The sequence below is a fragment of the Miniopterus natalensis genome, chromosome 7, assembly GCF_054644295.1.
Source record: "Miniopterus natalensis isolate mMinNat1 chromosome 7, mMinNat1.hap1, whole genome shotgun sequence".
Lineage (NCBI taxonomy): Eukaryota > Metazoa > Chordata > Mammalia > Chiroptera > Miniopteridae > Miniopterus > Miniopterus natalensis.
Window position 1 is genome coordinate 10,393,198 of NC_142087.1, and position 22,752 is coordinate 10,415,949.

At 39.9% G+C, this 22,752-nt stretch overlaps 1 protein-coding gene across 1 annotated transcript in view; it reads right to left on the bottom strand.

Moving 5' to 3' along the window:
- CTNNBL1 (catenin beta like 1) overlaps positions 1–22,290 on the bottom strand; it is a 133,747-nt gene extending 111,457 nt beyond the window's left edge. Inside the window, exon 1 of the mRNA XM_087818737.1 lies at positions 22,211–22,290. Within this exon, the coding sequence (XP_087674863.1) occupies positions 22,211–22,240 (30 nt within the window). The 5' untranslated portion in view covers positions 22,241–22,290. The remainder of the gene's footprint in view (positions 1–22,210) is intronic.
- Positions 22,291–22,752: the final 462 nt, after the last annotated feature.

Consider the following 22,752-nt stretch of genomic DNA (forward strand, 5'->3'; position numbering starts at 1 on the left):
CAAGGGGTTCCTGTTCCCTAATAAAGACAAGACAGAATTGTCTTTCCAGCAACACCGAATGAAATCGGGACTCATATAAAGCTGAAGTCCTGTTTGTGAAAAGTCCCCACTAAAAATTGTGAAGCTAACAATACCCTGACCCAGAAATAAACTTCTAGATTATATTTACCAATATTCACCACTGAGAGAGTGATCAGTTATACAAAAGAAAGCAAGAATGTGTAAGTGGGGAAGAGCCTCAGAGCCCTCAAACTGATTTCACTGCAGAAGAGCCAGAGGGCTGTGAATCTAGAGAGGGAATTTAACCCTCACAGCCTGTCAGAGGTCAACAGCTCAGGCCCACACTCTCCTTGTGTCTTACACAACCAATCCCAAAAGGATTAAGCAATTCTTACTAGTCACCTTTGGAGATTAATTTGTTTGGGTATCTGAAAGGTATACGGAATCCCTCAAGATGAAGGAATGACAAAGGAAACTGTTCTTAATAAAGTCATGTCTCTGCTTCTGCTGCCCACAGGACTAGAGGAGAAAATGAGTAACTCAACTTCCGATGTGCCAGAGCATTGGCCTTTAAGAATTGTTACAATATTCTACATTCCCTGCCTTACTCCCAACAGGTGGTGAGCGGTATAAAAGCTCACTAAGCATTGTTACCACCCAATCACACAGCTGGTAGCCTCTCTGGGACACATAAAGGATTCCCACTTGCTCAAAGCTTATAGTAAACTCCAAGATTATATATATAAGATGCCTTTACTTCCCCAAACTCTTGAAGCCTATTGTGTGTGAGTGTGATGATTTTATTTATATGTATGTAGATATATGCACATATACACACACACACACATACACACACAGGGGTGGGCAAAAGTAAGTTTAAGTTGTAATACAAATATACAATAATTAATATATAACAATACAAGAATAAACTCTGTGTTTCATGTACTCACAACTGTAAGCCAACTTTTGTCCATCCCTGTATATATATCATCCATCCCCTGGCAATAGAAATCAAGACAGTTATATGAAATCTTTGAAAGAGTTAAAAAATTAAATAAGCAATCTGCCTAGCATACTCCCTGCGTACCTAGACAATATCCAACCTAAGCTTTAGGTTTCATTTTTCCCTCTCTCCCTATTTTTTTTTTTTTTTTTAATTAAAAAGCAGCGAGAAGCTGTAGCTATAATGAGGGGCTGTGGGAACATGCAGTTATATTGGGCTCAAAGTAATGTACCATAGGAAGAGGCTACATCACCAGAACGAATCCTAAATTAAAACTCCACTATGAAACCAACTCTATTTCCTCTAAGCATGCAATCTATATTATCACATTTATGGTCTGTCTCGACCTCAATTAGACTTGGGGGTGGGACTTCTATAATAAGCAATAATGGTATCATTATGATAAATTATGAAAACACACAGTGCAATTATTAATGTGAAGAGCACATTTGTACCAGGATATAACACTGTAGACGTGTATGGTGGGGGTAACATCTAATACAGCTCAATATTCCAAGTTACCTGGCTAAGAAAGGGGGTAATTTTCATAAAATGTACTTTCACATTAATGGAAGAAAAATATGTTCAATTCTATTAAGGAAATAGAAAAAGTCAAAGTAAATCTTCTATAATCATATAATAAACCAGGAATTCTTTACCTAGGACTAAGAAACTCAGACAACTTCAGAAGGGCCTTCCAAGTGGGGGCATGAAGAGGTATTTCCTAAATATCAATCAATGATAAAGACTCAGAAATCTGAACTGAAAAGATAATATAGTTTATCCCTCTTTTTATAAACATAGGGAAATCTGAGCTCAGTGGGTTTAAGCAACCTGTCTGTGGTGACCAATAATATACAAGGCTTCTAATTCCCAACACAGTCCTTCCCCTTCTCCCCCACACTAACTAGTCATTCCTGACCTGTTTGCAATGCTGATATCCTGGCATGAAGAATGAGTTTTGGAGTTAATTTTCCTAAATTCAAATCTGGTCCATCTACTTAGCAGCCCTGGAAAGGAACTTACCCTCTCTTGAGTTTTCTCAATCTATAAACTAGAGACAATAACCATTTTCACACAGACATTTATGAATATATGTATGTATGCACATAAAGGGCAATGATTCAAAGTGCAAACACAGTGTGGCCCAAAACAATACATGTAGCTTTCTACCTCTTTGAAACACCTAATTCAAAGTAAAAAAAAACCTCAGGATTGAAAAGGGTGCTTACCATTCATAGATTTTAAAATGAGGGTCCTTTTTTACTGTCAAAATATTTGACAGACCCCACCTCCTGCTGTACTTTTCAGTATCCAATGATTGAGAAAAAGACACAATGACAACAAAGAAATACATTACTATCTATTTGGTAACACTTTTCACTGAATTTGTGTTTTTAATGCCCACATTTATGAGAGGGGAGAAGGAGATACTGATTTTGAGAGAGATGTTGAGAGACAGATTCATTCTACAGAAAATTCTTGTGTACCTCTGGATTCACACCCGCCTGCAGTAGTTCTGAGGCACCTGAGACATTTCAGACTTTAGGAACTCCTGATCTGACCCAATCACCTATCTGAGGTATGAATCCCTTTAAATCATCTCTGCTGCACACAAGCTGGGGCTTCCAAACATTTCCAGAGAACAGAAACTTAACCTCTTCCCTAAATTGTGCCCCTTCCCTCTTTGGATCACTCAGTTCATTAAATTGAGGAGAAACCTTTAAACTTATAATTTTCTTCTCTGGTCCTAATCTTTCACTTTAAAGCAATACAAAACAGGTTAGTTTCACTCTCACATTAAAAAATAATAATAAAATAAAATCTTCAGATTATTTCAGGAGAGTAACCCAATTTCTTCCTCTCTCATTGCCTTTTCTCAGAATAAACACTTTCAACATATGAGGAGGAGGGAATGCAACAGAGGAGAAAGGGAGGTACATACATAATTAAATTCCTTCCTGCCATTATCTGTGGATTTCATAATTTTAAAGCTTTCTGATGCTTCTTAAGATAATCAGACCTGCCCGGCCGGGCGTGGCTCAGCGGTTGAGCATTGACCTAGGATCCAGACAATCGGGGTTCGATTCCCAGTCAGGGCACATGCCAGGGTTGCGGGCTCAATCAATGACTCTCTCATCATTGACGTTTCTATCTCTCTCTCTCCCCCTCCCTTCCTTTCTCTGAAATCAATAAAGATACATTTTAAAAAAAAAAAGATAATCAGACCTATGGAATGTCACAAACCCAAGTCTGTAGGAGAATTGATCTAGCCAATTCAAAATGCTCAGAATCATCTGCTGTTAACCTTGCCTGATTACATTTTGTCAGTATAAAAGGGAGTTTTCAAACATTAATTTTTACCAAATGGTAGTGACTGGCCTGACCCAGAAGTTACAGATGAGCTGCAGTAATGAGTTTCCCCTTGCCTTTGCTGGCTGCACATTCACTGGTGACATTTTACAACTAGGACTTCTAGCTCAATCAATATTTGCAGGCATGAAATCTGCCAAAGTTAACATCAGGGATCCCTTGCAAATTTGCTTAAGGCACCAGAACTGAAAAAAGCTCACAATCTCTAATACAACTACCATCAGCCAAAGTTCATAACTAGGGATCAAAGTCATCAGACACAGAATATTCTACCCACCTCAAAGAACTGATGAGATGGTAAAGGGGCCCTGTGAAAACTATAAAGTGCTATACCAATGTAAGGCATTATAATCATATTTTTAAGAAATATCCTAGCAAAAATTTCAGATATTATATAAAACTATATATTACGCCTTTACAAGACTTAAGGCATAAAAAAAACAAAAAACAAAAACAACAACAATGAATCATGGTAATTTATTCCAGTTTTTCTGGGAGAAAAACCACATGCCAAAAATTCCTCAAAATCTTAAAGCCTCATTTATTTAATTCCCAATTTAAAAAATTACAGGTACTGAGGCCACAATAATTATTGAAAAATGTGGGTTTTATCAACGTCCACAATGGGGAGGAGGGGTGGAATCAATGTATCAGAAATTAAAATCACTTATGATTTGTAATCTGATTCACTGATAAGTAACATGGATGTGATTTATGATTTAAATTACTAGTCATGAAGATTCTACTTAATCAATTTTTCCTACCAAAAAAATTCTTACTCCTTGTTAAAGCCTGAATATATATTCATATCACCTCCAAAGGGTGTGTAGGTTTCTTTTTTAGAAGTACAAACTATACTTTAGCATCTATGATTTACCTTGACATCTTCTCTGATTAATTCTGCAGCTGTATCAGAAAGCTGAATATTGATTCGGTTTCTTTATTTATCAAGGCTAACAGAGGCACTGGTAAAATTTAGAAATAAACTACCTCCATTTTAGGAGACTTATGAATGTTTTGTCAGCTCTGCCAGAACCATTATCATTCATTCATTCACTCAGGAAGTGTTTACTGAGCTAATAGAACCTGAACATCACTCTATTAGGTGTTGGAGGGAATATTAGACATCAGTCCAAAAACAGTAACAACAGAATTACACTGATCTAAAGAGAGCAACATAGTACAATGCAAAGAACAACAGACCAATAATCAGAAAAATCAGGGTTCTAGTGAATCACTTAGGAGTCACATGACCTTAGGGAAGTCATTTATAAAGATGACTTATTTATAAAAATGTTCTGCCCTTTCTCTGTTACCTCACAGGACTGTCGTTAGTAAGATAAGGGAAGTAAGATTATATAAGATAAAGCACTTTGAAAAAAAACCAGAGCCTAGGATTCAATTTATCTTAATGACTGCTAGCTGCAAAGTCCTATATATATACAAAAGGCTTTTAGAATTACTTGAAATCAACTTTTGACAAAGAATATAATCACAATTATAATCAAAAAAGAAAAAATACTGAATCATCCATAAGCATATAAAAAGGGACCCAATCTAATTAGAAATCAGGAAAATGTACATGAAAGACTCCAAATAACCAAAGCAATCTTGAGAAAGAAGAATAAAGCTGAAGGCTTCACACTCCCTGATTTCAAACTATATTACACAGCTATCATAATTAAAACAGTATGGTACTGACACAAAAACAGACACATAGATCAATAGAACAGAAATAAACCCACACATATATGGTCAATTAATCTGTTTGCTATTGAGTTGCATAAGCTCTTTATATATTTTGGATATTAGCCCCTTAAAAGATACATGATTTGCAAATATCTTCTTCCATTCAGTAGGTTTGATGGTGTCCTTTGTTGTGCAGAAGCTTTTTTATTTATTTTTTACTTTTATTTATTTATTTTAAATATATCTTCAGAGAGAGGAAGTGAGAGGGAGAGAGATAGATAGAAACATCAATGATGAGAGGGTCATTGATCAGCTGCCTCCTACACGCACCCTACTGAGAATCAAGCCGGAAACCCAGGCACCTGCCCTGACTGGGAGTCGAACCTTGATCTCCTAGATCCTAGGTCAATGCTCAACCACCGAGCAACGCCAGTCCAGCAATGCAGAAGCTTTTTAATTTAATGTAGTTTCACCCTAGCCAGTTTGGCTCAGTGGTCAGAGTATCAGACTGTGGACTAAAAGATCCAGGGTTTGATTCAAGCCAAGGGCATGTACCTCAGTTGCAGGCTCGATCCCCGGCTCCGGTCAGGGCGAGTGCGGGGGGCAGCTAATCTATGTGTCTCTCCACATCGATGGTTCTCTCTTTCTCTTTCTCTTTCCCTCTCTCTCTCCCCCATCCACTCTCTCTGAAAAGCAATGGAAAAAATACCCTCGGGTGAGGATTAAAAGTAATAATTTGATGTAGTTTCACTTGTTTATTTTTGGTTTTGCTGCTTTTGCTTTGGTGTCAGATTTTAAAAATCATCACTAAGATCTTTGTCAAGAAGCTTACCACATATGTTTTCTTCTAGGAGTTTTATGATTTCAAGTCTTGCGTTCTCTTTAATCCATTTTGTGTAAATTTTAGTGTATGGTATGAGATAGTGGTCCAGTTTCGTTCTTTTGCATAGAGCTGTCCAATTTCCCCATCCCCATTTATTGAAGAGACTGTTATTTATATTTAATCATCCCATGCCACTCTGGGCTACATTCTATATAAGGGTGGGCAAAAGTAGGTTTACAGTTGTGAGTGTGTGAAAGTTCATTCTTGTATTATAGTTTATTAATTATTGTATTACTTATATTACAACTGTAAACCTACTTTTGCCCACCCCATATACAGCTTAGTAAATTTTGTAATGGTGGCACCAATATTCAGAGAGTAGGAACAGTAAAATTCAGATTCAGACAAAGAATATCAGCACAACCTCATAATCGACAGATGAATAAACTAAGACTCAAGGAAGTGAACAGACTTGAGCCTGAAGCCACAGAAATGGGTCTGAAATCTCTCTCACTTTTGTAGCAGGATACACAACCTCCAGACCCCTTTCCTTAGTTACAACCTCAAAAACAATCATCGCAAAGGCATAATTTGCATCATTCTCCCTGCTGTCATCATCTTTCAACCAACATTAAAACTCCTGCTACTTTTCTGCCCATGCCTTCAGCCAGGAAAACTCCTTTCTGTAGTTGCTCCCTGCTCACTTGGAAGTTCCCTGTCCAGAAGAGCTTAGTGTCTGTCTATTTGGAGATTTCAGTGAAAACTTCCTCCCCCAGATCATTTGGTGAACCCACACTGAGCCCAGGGGGACCTACCATTAACATCAGTCCATGCTGAATCTTTAAACATTAAATAACAAATTAAAGTGGCAAAGCTATTTTAAATTATTTGCTGTTTTAAACGAAATCTCAGATACAAGAAATTCATTTTTTATTCAGAGTGACACAAAGGTTATATACATTTTAAGTGTACATCACAGAGGTTGGGGGGGGGGGCAATGTATCCATTCAGCAACCAGCGGCCGCACACAGTGGTTTTGCAAGTTATATGTCACACCTGTTACATATAATTATGCTGAAAGAGAAGCCTCCAGACAGTGGAGTATTGCCTCTAGCAATGGACAATTTCATTAAGACTAAAGTGGTGCAAGGAAATCTTTAATTACTTTTTCTATAAGTTGCCTCTGAGGTCATCACCAAGATGCAAAACTGCACTTCTCTTTCAGAGGAATAGTTAGGGGAAGGGTGCATACTAGCAGGAAGACAGAAAATAAAAGAGAACAGTAAAGATGACTTGAAAAAATGAGAAGGGGGAATGAGTGGTCTGAATAAGTGAGAACCAGATCATAAGTGAGACACGAATCATTTTATTCATTTACAAAATTTAGCTCTTTCACAGTTATTCATTAATTCTTTAATGGCAATGACATGGTTTTGATCTCAGGAGTCTAGGAGGACATTAACTATTACCCTTATTTCTTTTAAAGCTTAAAACTTATCCACATAAGTCTGTTACAATAATAGCTGCCACATTTATTTCAGGGAAGACAGAACTCACGTGAAACTTTACCTTGAGTATCTTGTTAAAAAGAATATTTTTCAACATTATGGATAATACTCTAGAGCCTGAAAACATAGCATGGGATTATGAGATACTTCCCAGCACTTGAGGGCTGATATACCTGTCTCTCAGCTTGTCTAAAGTATCTGGTGTTATGGCCTCAATACATGCCTGTTGATTAGTCCATCAAAAACAATGAAAAGAAATGGTTTCATGTCTGCTTTTGTCTAAGATGCAATTTATTATCCTCAACTCAAAGATTTTACTACTTCTAGAAGCTTTACAAACCCTGAAGTTACCGAAATACCTCCATTCCCAATAAAGACAAGGATGGTGAATGAGTTATTCTTAGAGTCAGAAATATTTCCCCCACATGGCAAACAGAACTTGGACCACTGGCCACATGGAGTTATGATCAAAATGCCTGCCCACCTACAAATTCCCCTACAAGTTCTATCCCCACCCCTACAATGCTCTGTCAGGAAGGCTATAAAACTGACTTAAAAGTAATTTTAAACTAATAACTACTCACTTCAAGAACACTTTAGGATACTCAATTTCCTATCAATAGCACCTAGTAGACCAGATAAGGCAAAACATATATCTTGCTGGGCAGGAAGAAACTCTACTAAGGGTTAAGATAATTAAATAAGTATCTTGCCCAGCCAGGTGTGGCTCAGCGCTGAGCATCGACCTAGGATCCAGGAGATGGCAGTTCGATTCCTGGTCAGGGCACATGCCCAGGTTGCGAGCTAAATCCCCAGTTGGGGGCGTGCAGGAGGCAGCCGATCAATGACTCTCTCTCATCATTGATGTTTCAACTCTCCCTCCCTCTCCCTTCTTCTCTCTGAAATCAATAAAAATATGTATTTAAATAAGTGTCTTAAACAAATTAATTAATTAATTAATTAACTGTCTTGAATCATCTCCCGCCCTTTAAAGATTTGAAGCTGGGCAGGCTTGTGTGTTATCAAAAAACCCTTAGGAACTGGCTGCCTTAAACAAAGGCATCTTTAAACAGTGCAATGGCAACTGGTTTTTTACATGATGCAAAGACATTATTGCATGTTATAATAGCTTCACTTTCTGATAAAGGAAAGTGAATTTTCATAAGCAGGTTTCCCCTGTGGATGAATCTCTAGTTAGTCACCAACTCAGAGAGAGCCATCAAAGCAGCCTACCCATTAGCTGTCAATTTAGAATGACTCCAGAAAGCTAGCCCCAGAGCTCCACGATATCTTTTCAAGAACCTCTTAATCTTGTTTATAACACCTGTGTTAAAGCAGCCTGACAGCAATCCTACTCACTTGTCTCAGACTGAAATTACTCAGAAACTTGAGAATCCTGGTAAACATACCAACAAACACAGAGACACACTGGCTGAAAAACCCTGTACACAAGGGAATTCTGCCAGTCACCTCTTTTTAAACCATGCTGCATAAGTAAGTAATCCAGGATGGGCCTCAATAGGCAAAATCACAAAGAACTTCTCACAAAGAGCTTCTTGGAAGGCACTGAAGTCAGAGAATCACAGGGTTTATAGAAAGCATAAAGAATTCCTTCTACAGCTTCCTCCCCAAGTGGTTATCCAAGCTATATAATAATAATTACCATTAACTGTGTGCCTATCATGTACCAGCAACTACGTATTTCATTATCTTTTTAATCCTGCTAATTCCATTCCCTGTTTCTTCAAGTGAGGAAATCAAGGCTCAGGTGGCTCACTCAGCGAATTGCCTAAGGTCAAAGAGCTAGAAAATAGTGGAGACAGAAACACTGCCAGTCACTCTAAGCCTAAAGCTCTGGCTCTTTCCCCTACTCTGGCTCATACTACCACCATGTGACTGGGAAATCATCTTGCCTTAATGAGTTTCTCCTTACTACAGATCTGTTTCCCATAGCTACCTAAACTTAGCAGCTCTATTACTTTCCCTTTTAGAAACCCATGTGTGTTCCACTAAAGCACATAAGAAAATGATTCTAAGCCAGTCCCATTAATAGGGGAGCACGACAGTGAGAAGAAAATGGACTTTCATAGTCAGACACCGAAGTCTGCTGCTACTGTAGTGTGTGACTTTGAGCAAATCCCCACTGTCTCATCCTTGGGAAAGTCCTCTTAGTGAAGTGCCTAACCCAGAAAAAGTACTTAATAAGTGTTAAATAAGAAAAAAAAAAAAAATCAAATAGAAATGGATATGCCAGATACAAACAACACAAAATAAAAACTAATCTTGTTGTTTGTATTAGCTCTTATTTTTTTCCTATAAGGCTGGGTAAAGAGAAAAGAGCAATTATGGCCCACAGTAGACTTGCAGTAAACCTTTGGCAAGTAAATGCATCAATCCATCTCTTGCTCTGGAGTTAGAGACAACTCACAGGCTTTGAAGAAAAAAAAAGGCCAGTCAACTCTCAGGTGACTACAGTATTGGGACTGAGATTTTATGAAGATCATCTCCTGTTATGTAAGACAAGTTTCACCCAGTCCAGTGTTTCCTATGACTAGGGCCACTCTCCATCAAGAAAGAAGAAGTCAGAAAGAGAAGGTGTGCTAAGTCTCAACATAATCAGATACCTAGAAGAAACCTAAATTCAGCCCCTGATCAGTGAGCGATTCACTGCTTCACTCACTCATCCCTCATTCTTTCCTTTCTTCAGTCAAGAGGCATTTACTGAGCATTCACTGTACATCAGGCACTGACCTGGTCACTGCCCTTGAGGAACACAAAGTCCACTGGGAAGAAAGACATTTAATCAAGTAATTCCAATAAAGAAATGTTGGGAATGGCAGCCTCATACTTGCAGTCTTTCAAAACCCAACTCAACCGCATAAGATGATCCTGGGGCCTGGAATACTTCCTTACCAGGAGATAAGGAGTTCATACAGGCTGTACCAGGCTTACTGCCTTGTTTGGGAGTATCTTTCCCTGTTTCAGGCCCAAGGAGTGTTCCTGTTCCTTTGTTCTGCTTAAGCGGGTATGTCAATGACCCTCAGGCATACCAATACCTTTCAGGTCAGGGTCCTTCGGCTGCAAAAGAGAGGGGCACACATAGGCCAAATGGCTGCAGTGAGCGTGGGGGCATTAGCCACAAGGGATCACTGTACAATACCGAAGCTGACTTTGCTTTATCTCTATGTGAGTAAAGCATTATTCCATCTAGTGTTGACCATGCTCTGCTTTCCTTGGCAACTCCAATACCAAGATGCAGTGGGCAGGAGGTTTGGAGTCCTCCCCTGGTACTGGTAACTAATACCAGGTATCCTGCTCCCCTGGCTTTGATAACCAGTGCATGGTGTTGTGCTGGACAAGAATGATATACATGGTATGCTGAGGTAAGTACAAGGTAGGGTAATGGTAGCATTCTGTTGCATTCTACTCTCTAGGTTATTTCTTTTTTTTAAGCTACCTCCACCCACCAGAGCCCTCTATTAGGAAAAAGATTCTACCACCTACTTCCTGGTATCTTTGGGCAAATTACTAAACCTCTGTGAACTTCCTTTCCTCATCTATAAAATGGGAATAAGAACACTGACTTCCCAGCGTTGCCTTTAGGATCAGAGGGCTTTAATACCTGATAGTTCCCAGCCCTTTGTTTTGTTCTTTTGGCTGGGTGACATAGGGAGGAGAAAACACATATTATTTCACTTAAAAAATGACAATTTCTGTAAGTTCCCCTATGAGCTGCTATTCATTCATTTGAAATCAGAAATATACCATCCCTATAAGTAACCCCTTTCTCCCACAAAGACAACCTGTCAATTAAAGGCAAACCTGCCATTAATGCACAAGCAAGATTTCAAGCCCAGCTGCACACCTACCTCCAATATTATTCTGTGAGGCTCGGTGTCATGGTCCTGAAAAAGCTATATTCCCTGCACTTAGCAATCAAAAGTTCACACAGCCAGAAGTGCCTCTGCTTTGCACAACGTGAACCATGGCTAAAAATTGCTTTTTTAATTAAAATGAGACTTCACCTCTTACTGACAATCACAACTAGAACATAAAGCCTAATATCAGACCAGTTAACCAGTTTCCATCTTGCTCTAATGGTGGTTTGAAGCACACAGAGAGGGTAGGGGGAAATTATTAATTTAACAAAATGTTTAATCTTCTAATTATAGGACAGGCTCCAAGAGGGTGGAAAGTGATTTACAATCATTATGGAAGCCCCATGCGATCACTGGCACAAGTCACATCAGCAAGAAGGCAGACATCATCTCTTTTTCGTTTTCCCCACTGAACCTTCTGTGTCCTTGTAAATTCTGTGAGGGTGGAAAAAGAAATCTTTGGCCAAAAAAACAGAGGTGAAAGAATCAGAATTTCTGTCTCCCCAAGTTCATTACACTGAAAGAGATGTAAGGATCTCCAGTGAGAAGCCAGAGAGACAATACTCAGTGACTTTACATTGGCAGGATGAGCAGCCTGAGGACCTTTGAAACTCTAAAGTCTTGTAAAAACTGCCCAACTCAGGTGGTACTTAAACAATTCTTTTTATTTGCTGAAAAGTCCTGTCTTCAGTGGTAAGAGATGCATGGAGAATTAGGGTGGTGCCCACTAATGGCACCTCTGGTCAGAAGGAAATCTGTTCCTCTGCAGATATGTTTGTACCATTGCTAATTTGTGTTATCTCTGCCAGTTCAGATCTCTATGTGCTAACTCAGGAGACAAAGTCTCTGGCAACCAACTCTGACAAGTCTGATGGCAGAACTCCCACTGGAGAATCAGCAGAGACGGCAAAGGCAGGTAGGCAATTATTCCCTTTCATTAGGGAAAGTTCTTTTTAAGTTTGTTTTTTTTTTATTTTGAAAGCAAAAAGTAGCCATTCACAGGCCACTGCTCACTGCAGTCACTTATACAACTGGCAGAAACTGATATTACTCCCTAAGCCAACTGAAAAAGATAACCTGGAAGTGACCAGAAATGGCTGTGCCCCTTTAACCGCCCACTGTAATGTAAAACCGGACATGGAGAGGATGGCCACAGCAGATCTGGACAAAACAGCAGTGATACTTAATCATCAGTCCAGACCATCTGCAACTGTTTTGCAGAAGCACATAAAGTTTACAGATTCCAAAGCTTCCTACAAGTTACAGGTGCTGAGGGTCAGTTGCATTGTCCTCAGGTCCACCAGGGGCTGCTTTCTTCATTCTCTCCAGGCCAGGGCGCTCAACAAAAGGCACGATGCCCACACATTTTCTGTGCCAAGGCTGGCACTCGGATAGTGTTGCTTCTTGATTAAACCAGAACACAGATTAAATGTTTAAAACTGGGAGATTCTGAAAACAACCTAGGCAGGAAAGCAATCATCCTAGGGAGAGGACAACTGTCAGCTGCAGCCCTTTGCAGCACAAAGGTGAATTCTACACCACCCTGAACAACTGAGCAGCCCAGACTGCTGCCCTACAATCTCTGCTCCACTCCGCAGATGCCGCGATCTTTTAAAACATAAATCATATTGTGTCACTCCACAGCCTAAAACCCCTAATGGCTTCCCATTGTAATTACAAAAAATATATAAAAATTTTAGGGTTTCCCCTCCTCCCCACAGCTGACCTTATTTCAATTGTCAACTCCCAAGCAGTTGGGATCCTGAGGTAAGTCACCTTCCTCTGAGCTCTGCCTTCCCCATCTGTAAAAAGAGGCTGGAATAACCATTTCTAGGTCCCTCTCGTTCTAGCAATCTTGCTCCACTTGTAAGCTCCAGCTATCTGGAAAATCTGTTTACGAGGACCACCACATTTTCCAAAGACCCCAGATTAAAGAGGAGTTAGGACAATTCAATACAACCCGCATCACCTTTTGAAAGAAGAACCTCCTTATGGGTGTCTTTCAGCTATGCCCCCATTCATCAACGGTAATGCCTTTCTCCCGTCCTCTTTTATTGCTGAGTTGCAGCATTTTGCTGATGCTCTGGCACCTCTGCTTTCCCCTGCCCAACATCCAACACAGTGATTCCTGGCAGAGTCCCCACTCCATGTTTCAGCTTCTCTGTCAGTAATTATGTAACCTGGAAATGCTCAAGTTTCTCTTATCATTAATATGAAAAGCTATTAGCTAGTCCCATGGAAGCATTAATGTTCAAAGAGTCTGGTAAAAGATAACATGACATACTATAGCTACAATTCTTTTCTTTTTATCCAAAGCTGCAAAGAAAATAACATTCTAATATGATACACCAACAGAGAACGGATGTAGTGTTAATGTTTAAGTCTATTAAAGATCCCAAAAGTGATTCTAAACTCAGTTGCTCTTAAATGGGGGATTCAAGTAAAAAATGTAATCAAACCTCAATTTTACGTATTAACAGAACACACCATGAGTAATGCCAAACAAAATGTTCAATAATCAACCATACCTGCCTTTGAAATACAGTCAGCCGCATGCAGAGAAGCATTACAATATTCTGTGCTTGATTTCAAATACTTCTACATTCAGCCAATGACTTTGGTCTTTGATAGGTAGTAAAAGGAAAGTCTAAAGAGCCAAAGTAGATAACCTGCTTACAGGCAACTGATAATCTAAAATGAGCTAAGAGATGAAAATGTACTACAGTAGTTTCACTAGATCTTTTGATGAACTTGGGATGAAGATAATCTAGTTTGTACTTACCAACCCACAACGGAGCTGAGGTCTGAATGTTTAGGTCAACACTTTCAGATCAGTCACTCTTTATTTTCCATGGAAAATAAAATGGTTTTGGACCATTCAGCTGAAATACTAGAATCAAATGGCTGACCCTGGAGAAGGTAAGAGAATTCCTGCTACACCTTTTCCTAACTCCAATCTCTCTACAGCTATAGAAGACTCAGACCAAAACCAACCACCTCCTTAGGAACCTTAGGAGGAGAAAAGGAAGAAAAAGAAAGGAGAAACTTGTAAATGAGATTCCTCTCACTAGAAAAGAGGAAAACTGATATATCTAAGTGATCTTAGAGACCTAGAGAAAAGAATTACTGTGTTGATGACATAATTCTTGATATCAGTGACTGCTAACTGTGGTAGAATAGGGTGTGCTTTAATCTATTGAGAGCAGTTCCATACTGTGGCTTGTGTGGGTGACAAACTGTTGTCATTTTCTTTTATAGCATTCTAAACATCAATCTCCAAGGGAACCAATGACCTTGGGAGTACTAAGGCAGCTTTGGAGAATTCAAGAAAAACATTTTTATTGATTGACATAGCATATCAATAAAATTAACAGCTAACATTTACTGGGCACTTACTGTGTGTCAAGAACTACACTATGAGATCCACAAAGGTAAAAAGTAAGACCAACTAGAAAGCTACTTATTTAACCAAGTCCCACAAGTCTCAAGTAGGATGATGGTGCTTGAAATAGAAAGGAACAAAGAGAAGACTCCTGAAGAAACAACTCCTCTGCAGAGCCTTCCCAACTTCCCCACAGCAGAGCCTCTCCTGCCTGTGCCACTGCATCTTGTTCATGCCTCTGTAAACAGCACCGACACTGCGAGCCAGACTATCAGATGTTAAATTTGTGGGATGCCCCCACTACACTGTAAGCTCCACGAGAGCAAGGACTGTGACTTAATCATTTTCAACTCCTAACACCTTGACTCCTGAGAGAGGAACTAGTCATCTGCTTATGAGCTTGTATGATCCATGAGGAAAAAGAACCTTGTCTTTCAATCTTTGAGCCCATTCATCTTTGAGAAATTGCTCCAAGGCTTTTTTCAAGTCTACTGAACAGGGACACCCCAGACTAAAATGCAAAATCGGGGGTAGGTGGTGGGGCAGGCAGAGAAATGCAGAGAATTATGTGATACAAGAACATCTGTCCAGAATGTTCAGTAAACACACGAAACCCAAATCAGGGCTAGTGAAATAAGAGTTGTCTACATAATGGTGCTGAAAGAAAGAAGACAAAAGAATGGATGAGTCAAGAGAATCTTTGGCCTTAAAGAGGGTGCTTGGCAACCTTCAAGAACATAGGTGTTAGACATTCTACAAAATAACTGACCAGTCAAAAAAATGTCAATGTCATGTAACACAAAGAAAATGGCAATTAAATGCAATTGAGATCCTAGATAGGATCCCAGAACAGAAAAAGGACATTAGTGGAAAAACTGGTGACATCCGAATTAAGTCTGTAGTTTAGTAAGTTACTAGTATATAAATGTTAATTTCCTGGTTTTGATCATTGTACTATGGTTTTAAATATGTTAACTTTGGGGGATGCTGAGTGAGGAGTATATGAAAACTCTTTACTATTTTTGCAAATTATCTATAAGCTTAAAATTAGGTCAAAATAAAAAGTTTTTTTAATGTAGATTTTATAACAAGAGTAGCGAGACATAACAAGGAAGAGGAGGAGAATTCAGAAACTGAAGTAAAAAATCTGAATCAAACTTTCTTGATGTCTAACATGAAAGCAGAAATACAAGTCAGCAAGCAAGATATTAGAACAAAAGCTTTCCAAAAAGGGCAAATAACCAGAGCATATTTGCAGGCATGTACTAGTTCATTCACTCAATCATTAAACATCCATTTATTAGGCATCAATTATGGGGAAGACACTGCTTAGGTGCTGGTCCCTGCCTCTAAGTTCACTGCCTAGTGTGCAAGGAGACTATACATATGTACTTTGGGAGTAGGAAAAGAATGCACTAGGGAAGACAGAGGATGAAAAGGTTGCAAAGGGAGGAAAGGAACTTAAGAAAAAAATCACCCAGGAGATGACACAAACACCCTGAAATGGGAATAGCTTTTTATCTGCTATTGATAGTCTCACTACTAACAAAAAGTAACTTCAAAAGGCACTAATCTAAACTGTCATGCAAAAAGCCTATTTCACGATGCTATAAAATGACATCGTGATTAGGATAATACTTTCAGGGTTATAAGTAAAATAGGGCGACCACATAATTAAAAATACATCTGAGCACAAAGTGTTCATCCCTCCAATGTTTCTTATACACACATCATCAACAAAAAACACAACAGAGAAGCTCAACTATAAACTACACTACTTTAAGAGAAAGAGATAATAAAAAATACAAATGATAAACACAGAAGAAAAAATGCTTATTAAAGCAAACTTGAATGCTTTATATACCTATTAGATTAATGGGAAAATTAAATTATGACAACCAGTAGTATCAAGTGCAGTGAAACTGGAACACGCACTGCTCTTAGCACTGTAAACTGATACAGGATTAATTCCATGAGCATTATGTATTGCTTAACATAACTACAGCTAAGGTGACCCCATCATCTCCTACCACTCCCCTCATTTACTCAATGCTCTGAACATTTCACTCCCATGCTTTTGCTCTCACTAATCCAAGTCAAGAATGATTCTCCTCAGCCTCCTTCATTACCCACAGAATTCCTATTCATTCAAAACTGAGATTCCAATGTCATCTCCCTTTTTTCAATGATGAAACCAAATCCACTCCTATCAATACATCCCTCTGCAGGCATATCCAATCATTCCTTCTACTGTGCTTTATTCACACAGTTAAGATGTTAAAATGTCTGACTTGCTCCTTAAATTATGAATTATTTAAGGTCAGACAATATCTTAATAACTTTAGTACCTGCAATACTTAGCACAGGATATGGTGCATGGCAATTACTAAGGACAGATGGGAGGGGGAAATGCCACATGAATAAAGAAATTCACTACAATATTATCCCCTAGAACAAAAACCTGAAAACCACCTAAATACTCAATTATAGAGGAACAATTTTGGGAAAAATGGTCGGTCTATCACTCAACCAAAAATATACAAACATTAATAATAACTTTATGACTATGTAGAAACACAGGAAATATTTCTGACGATGTTAAATTGAAAATACAGAATACAAAATAGTGTATACACAATAGTTATAGTCATGCAAAATACCTAAAGACTGTGGGAATATAAAAATATTTATTAGATTAGGGTAGTAGTTTTCCTTTTCCCAAAGACTTTCTTTTAATACTGGTCCTGTCAGTTTACTGTCATTAAAAATGTGTATTACCAAAAAAGGGGAAAGAATAAGGGGAAAAGAACACGATTATAGATTCCTATAAGCACCTGCAATCCAAGGAAATCCTATCATATGACTGATAGGTGACAAGAGGAGTGGGTATCTGCAATATTGCCAAAACCAAGGGTCTCTGACCCCAATCTGCCACAAACAGAATACTTCTCATGTCACAAAGCAAGTCATTCCCACTGAGCCAAGCTGCACTAAATGTGAAGTCCTTATTGCAAAATTTCAGATATAAAAACTTTTTCCAGACATCTGTGGAATTAGTATTAATGAGAACACCCCGGAGTTCATATACGCGCCTATGCAGCAGAAACTTCTCAGTCAAGGAACTGCTGGGTATACTTCTTGATGAGCTGTCTAAGCCTGAAGGCATCAAAAAAGTACATTTCCATATTGGGAACATAACTGGTTTCCTCTTTAAGACTTTTTCCAACACTTCCTGTCCACATTATAATTCTCCTGTCTTCTCAAATGAACAGTTAACATATATCAAGGATATAAGGCATATACATAGAGGCCCTTGCTGCCTAACTCTATTAATAGAAGAACCAATCTCAGCAGAAAATTGGAATCTTCCCACCAAGTTGCCTGAAAAATGAAATTTAGTGAGCACACAAAGAATGTTAAATACTTTTAATAAACATTTCTTGACATTACATATTTTCTTTGCTTACCTTGGCCTATGAATTTTAGGAAAGAACCAGAAGTTATGTAGCCCAACCCCCTCATTTTATAGATGATTTTATAAGTGATTTTTTTTAAAAAATGATGTACAGAGAGGGGAGCTGACTTGTCCTGAACTCAGATAAGTAATGATAAAGGTAGGATTACAACTCAAATCTTCCAGATTTTCAGCTCTGTTTCCTTCTATTACAAGCTTTTATGTACCTTAAAATCTCTAGAGTTCTTGGCCTAAATAATTAGTATCACAGAATTTTAAAGCTAGAAGGGACTTCAGAGAGACTTACTTAATCTCTTCATTAGGCATATGAGGAAACTGAGGCCCAGAAAGATTAAGTGATTTACTCTCAATATCTTGGATGGCAGGGAAAAAGTATAACTTAAGCTCAAAAAACTGCAAACTAATGGCCGTGAAAAGGGAAGAGAATGTCTCAGCTGGAGAAAATGTTAAAAGAAATGTAGATCATTCTAGACCAGGGGATCTCAAAATGAGGTCCCTGGACCAAAAGCTTCACATCACCTGGGATCTTGTTAGAAATGCAAATTCTAAGGTTCCAAAGGAGACTTACTGAATCAAACTCTGGGGGTGGGAATGCTCAAATCAACTTGTTCCCAAATCTCCCTGGAAATGAACTTTGGTGGTAATACTGATATCTATAATCAGTGGCACTTAAAATGTATCCAGTCTTCTATATGTAAACCATACTTCAGTGTTTAAAGTTTTTAAAAATCTAAAAACAAAATGGAAAACTAGATCTGGGTATTCAGTAGGTTCCAGTTCCACCTCTACCCCTTACTGGCTCTTTGACCTTGCTTAGGTGACTTGACCTCTCTAGCTTGAGTTTCATTTTCTATAAAGAAGGCATGCCAAGAGGCATGTTGAGAATTAAGTGTAAGAACTTTTCTAGAAGTACTTTAGCTCGGCATCTGGCACAGAGTAGACAGACAGTACAGCACAGTAGTTAGGAGCTCCAGCATAGATGAGGTACTTTATTGTACCTCATCTATGCAACACAGATTAAAAATAGCACCTTCCTCCTAGGGTTGTTATAAGAATTTAGAGATGATGTAGGTAAGTGTGCATCTTTCATATCTATAAAATGCTACTGTTCTCAAAGAGCTTCTGTATCCATTAACTTGTAGATGATCCTCATGACTTCCACAAAAGGATGGGTGCATTTGAATAATTATGGACTAGATTCCAAACTGCACTATCTTTTTAGAACAGGAGGGGTGGACAATGATCCTTCAGAAAGGAAACCGCATGAATAGTACATGTGGGAAATGAACAGAGCTAGAAATAAGGAAATCAGGATTCTACTTTCAACTCTGCCACTATCTTGGCCCATAACCTCAGGGAAGTCCATTTACCAAAATGGAGTTCACTTTTCATCTGAGTTCCCTTTTCACCTGCAAACAAGTACGTTGAATGAGGTTATCTACAACATCTCTCAAAATAAAATTCAAACTCCTTATCATGACCCACAGGAAGGCCTAATTGTCTACCGTCTGCCTATATCTCCAGCCTCGCCACCTGCCATTCTCCTGCTCATTCACCATGTTCCAGCTACTTTGAAGCTTCTTCTGATCCTCTAACAGGCTGCACCAGCTTCTACCTCATAGCCTATGTACTTGCTGTTCCCTCTGCCATGATCACTCTGCTCTTTCCACATGATTGGCTCCTTCTCAGCCTTTGGTCCTTTAATGTCCACTCCTCAGAGAGTTCTTCCCAGACCATATTACCTAAAGTAATAGGTCCTGTCTCCCATTTCCAGGGGTTATTTTCTTTAGCAGCACTGTCCAATAAAAATATTTTGAAAGCCGCAAACAAGCCAAATATATAACTTTACATTTCTAATAGCCACATTAAAAGTTTTCAAGGTGCGCGCGGCCGGGCATGGCTCAGCGGTTAAGCCTCGACCTAGGATCCAGGCAATTGGGGTTCGATTCCCAGTCAGGGCACATGCCCGGGTTGCGGGCTGGGCAGCCGATCAATGATTCTCTCATCATTGATGTTTCTATCTCTCTCTCTCCCTCTCCTTTCCTCTCTCTGAAATCAATAAAGATATATTTTTTTAAAAAAAAAGTTTTCAAGGTGACATTAATTTTAATAATATATTTTCTTCAAGCCAATATGTACTATTATCATTTCAACACATAATCAATATAAAAATTATTAATATATTTTACATTCCTTTTTTTCCATACTAAATCTTGGAAATCCAGTGTGTATTTTACACATGTCAGATCCCAATTCAAACTAGTCACATTTCAAGTGTTGACAGTCACATGTGCCCAGTGGCTACCATACTAAGCAGCACAGTTCTATGGTATTACCTGCATACTCTTCAAAGCACTTATCACAATCTGAATTCTTGTTTACTCACTTATTATTTTGTTACTTTCCCACCAGACTATAAGCTCCACAAAAGCAAGAACCTTATCTGTTTGGCCCGATAAATATTTGTTGAGCAAAAGAAAGAACCTCTTCTAGCTTTAATATCCCATGAGTCAACGTCTAGCCATTCTACAACCCAAACAGACATACTATCACTCATTCAACAACTCTCCTATTCCCTTTCTTCTTTCATGTTCAATTACTGTCTTAAAAAGAGAAATTGCTTGGCTGTATCTCACCCCATTGCTTATAAGTTCTGTCTAGTCTCTAAGGTCAGTTCTTTGTACAGTGGCTGAGGTAGTGGCACAAATATAATTGCTAACATTTGTTGAATGTTTAATATTTGATAAGCATTGGTCTAAGCTTCACAAGAGACCTATGTGGTAGGTACCAACATTGCCCCCATTTACAGATGAGGAAACCAAAGCACAAACAGGTTAACTATTTTGTTCAAGGTTACAACAACCAGTTATGAGCAAAACAGATTCCAGGCAACGTGGGCCTCCATACTCATGACTCTTAATTACCTATTCTCTGTACTGCAGAGCTGGTCCAATATAAATATGAGGTCAGCTATAGATGTAATTTTAATAGCCAAATTAAAAGGTAAGTAGTTACATTAAAAAGTAAACAGAAACAGGTAAAATTTATACATACACGTATATATAAACACACACATATACATATATTTTAATCCTCACCAGAAGATATTTTTTCCATTGCTTCTCAGACAGAGTGGAAGGAGGGAGAGAGACAGGCAGACACTGATGTGAGAGAGAGACACATGGATTGGTTGCCTCCAGCACTGCCCCAACCAGGGCAGGGGATCAAGCCTGCAACCCAGGCATGTGCCCTTGGGAGGAATTGAACCGGGGCTCTACTGCCTCTCACAAGGAGCCTCTTTTGGAAGTCAAAAGAGGGAGGAAAATTTTGAGCTGGGAGCCAGGAGACCTCAGCTCTAATCCCAGCTCCTACTGGTTGAGTGACTTTGGACAAGTCCTTTCTGCCCTCTGTCCGGGTCACCGTTTTCCCACAAGGACCCTGAGCATGAGGGACAAGAAGATTCTAGGGGTCTGTCCCATGCTAGAATTCTAAACATTTCCCAACATCTGCAGTTAATATGGGTCCAGCTTTCTACACTTTAAAATCAGCTTTCATATCCATTAGCTGACAGAGCCCTCCAACAACCGTACTACATAGTTACCACTGTCTCGATTTTATATATACAAAACCTGAAGCTCGAAGAAGGCGAAATGACTTGTCCAAAAGCCACGAAGCCAGTGGTGGAGAAGCTGCGCTCCGCTGCGAGGCCGACCAGCGCCCTCCCACCACCACACAACTCAGTGGCTGGGGAAGCGGAGCCGCGCGGGGGTGGTTGTGAAGACAGCCTGGGGCCTGCGGCAGAGTTTAAGGGAACCAGGCCCAAGGGGAGGGCGGGAAGGAGCCCAGACTGAAGTTGAGAAAAGGCTCGAGCTTTGAGAAGGAAGAAAGTGCAAGAGCCCAGGAGGGTCTCCAGAGGAAGTGAAGTGAAATGAGAGGCTCGAACCTCGGTGGCATGAGAAGCGAGGGGCCCAGGGCCCAGGGCTGAGGTGAGAAAGGTGAGACGAAGGGGCTCTGGTCCTGCGACCTGCCACCCCTACCCGGGTGAGGGTACGGCGCCCCAGCCCTCTCGTCCCTCCTACCTGGTAGCTCAGAAGTTCGCCCACATCCATGGTTCCAGGCCCGCCTAGCACCTAGCCCCGGTAACTCCGCTCGCTTCCCACCACTCACGCCCAAACCGCGGCCCCCCAAGCCGGCTCCAGCCACACTGCCGAAAAGCGCCGTGAGCGGGGACGCAGAGCCAATGAGGCGCAAGCGTGCGCGACACGCGAGCCAGCCACACTGCCGTTGAAGACCGCGCTACCGTAAAGCGCTGCATTTTGTGACAGCACTGCTTCCGCCCGGAGCCTGGAGGGGGCGGGGAAAGGGGCGGAGACTTGGAGGGGGCGGTGCTCCGAGAGAGAAAGAAACACAAGGGAACCAAGATCGATCGCGCGCTCCCCCAGGGCGGGGGGATGCCGCGTGTTTCACAGGGTCTCCCGCGCTCCTTCCCTTGACCTAGGCTTTTTATCCCCGTTTTACAGACGAGGAAACTAAGGCACAGAACTGCGCTGTCCAGCACTCGACCCACCAACCACCTGTGGAGAACGACAGCTTGAAATATGGTTAGTATGAATTGAAATGT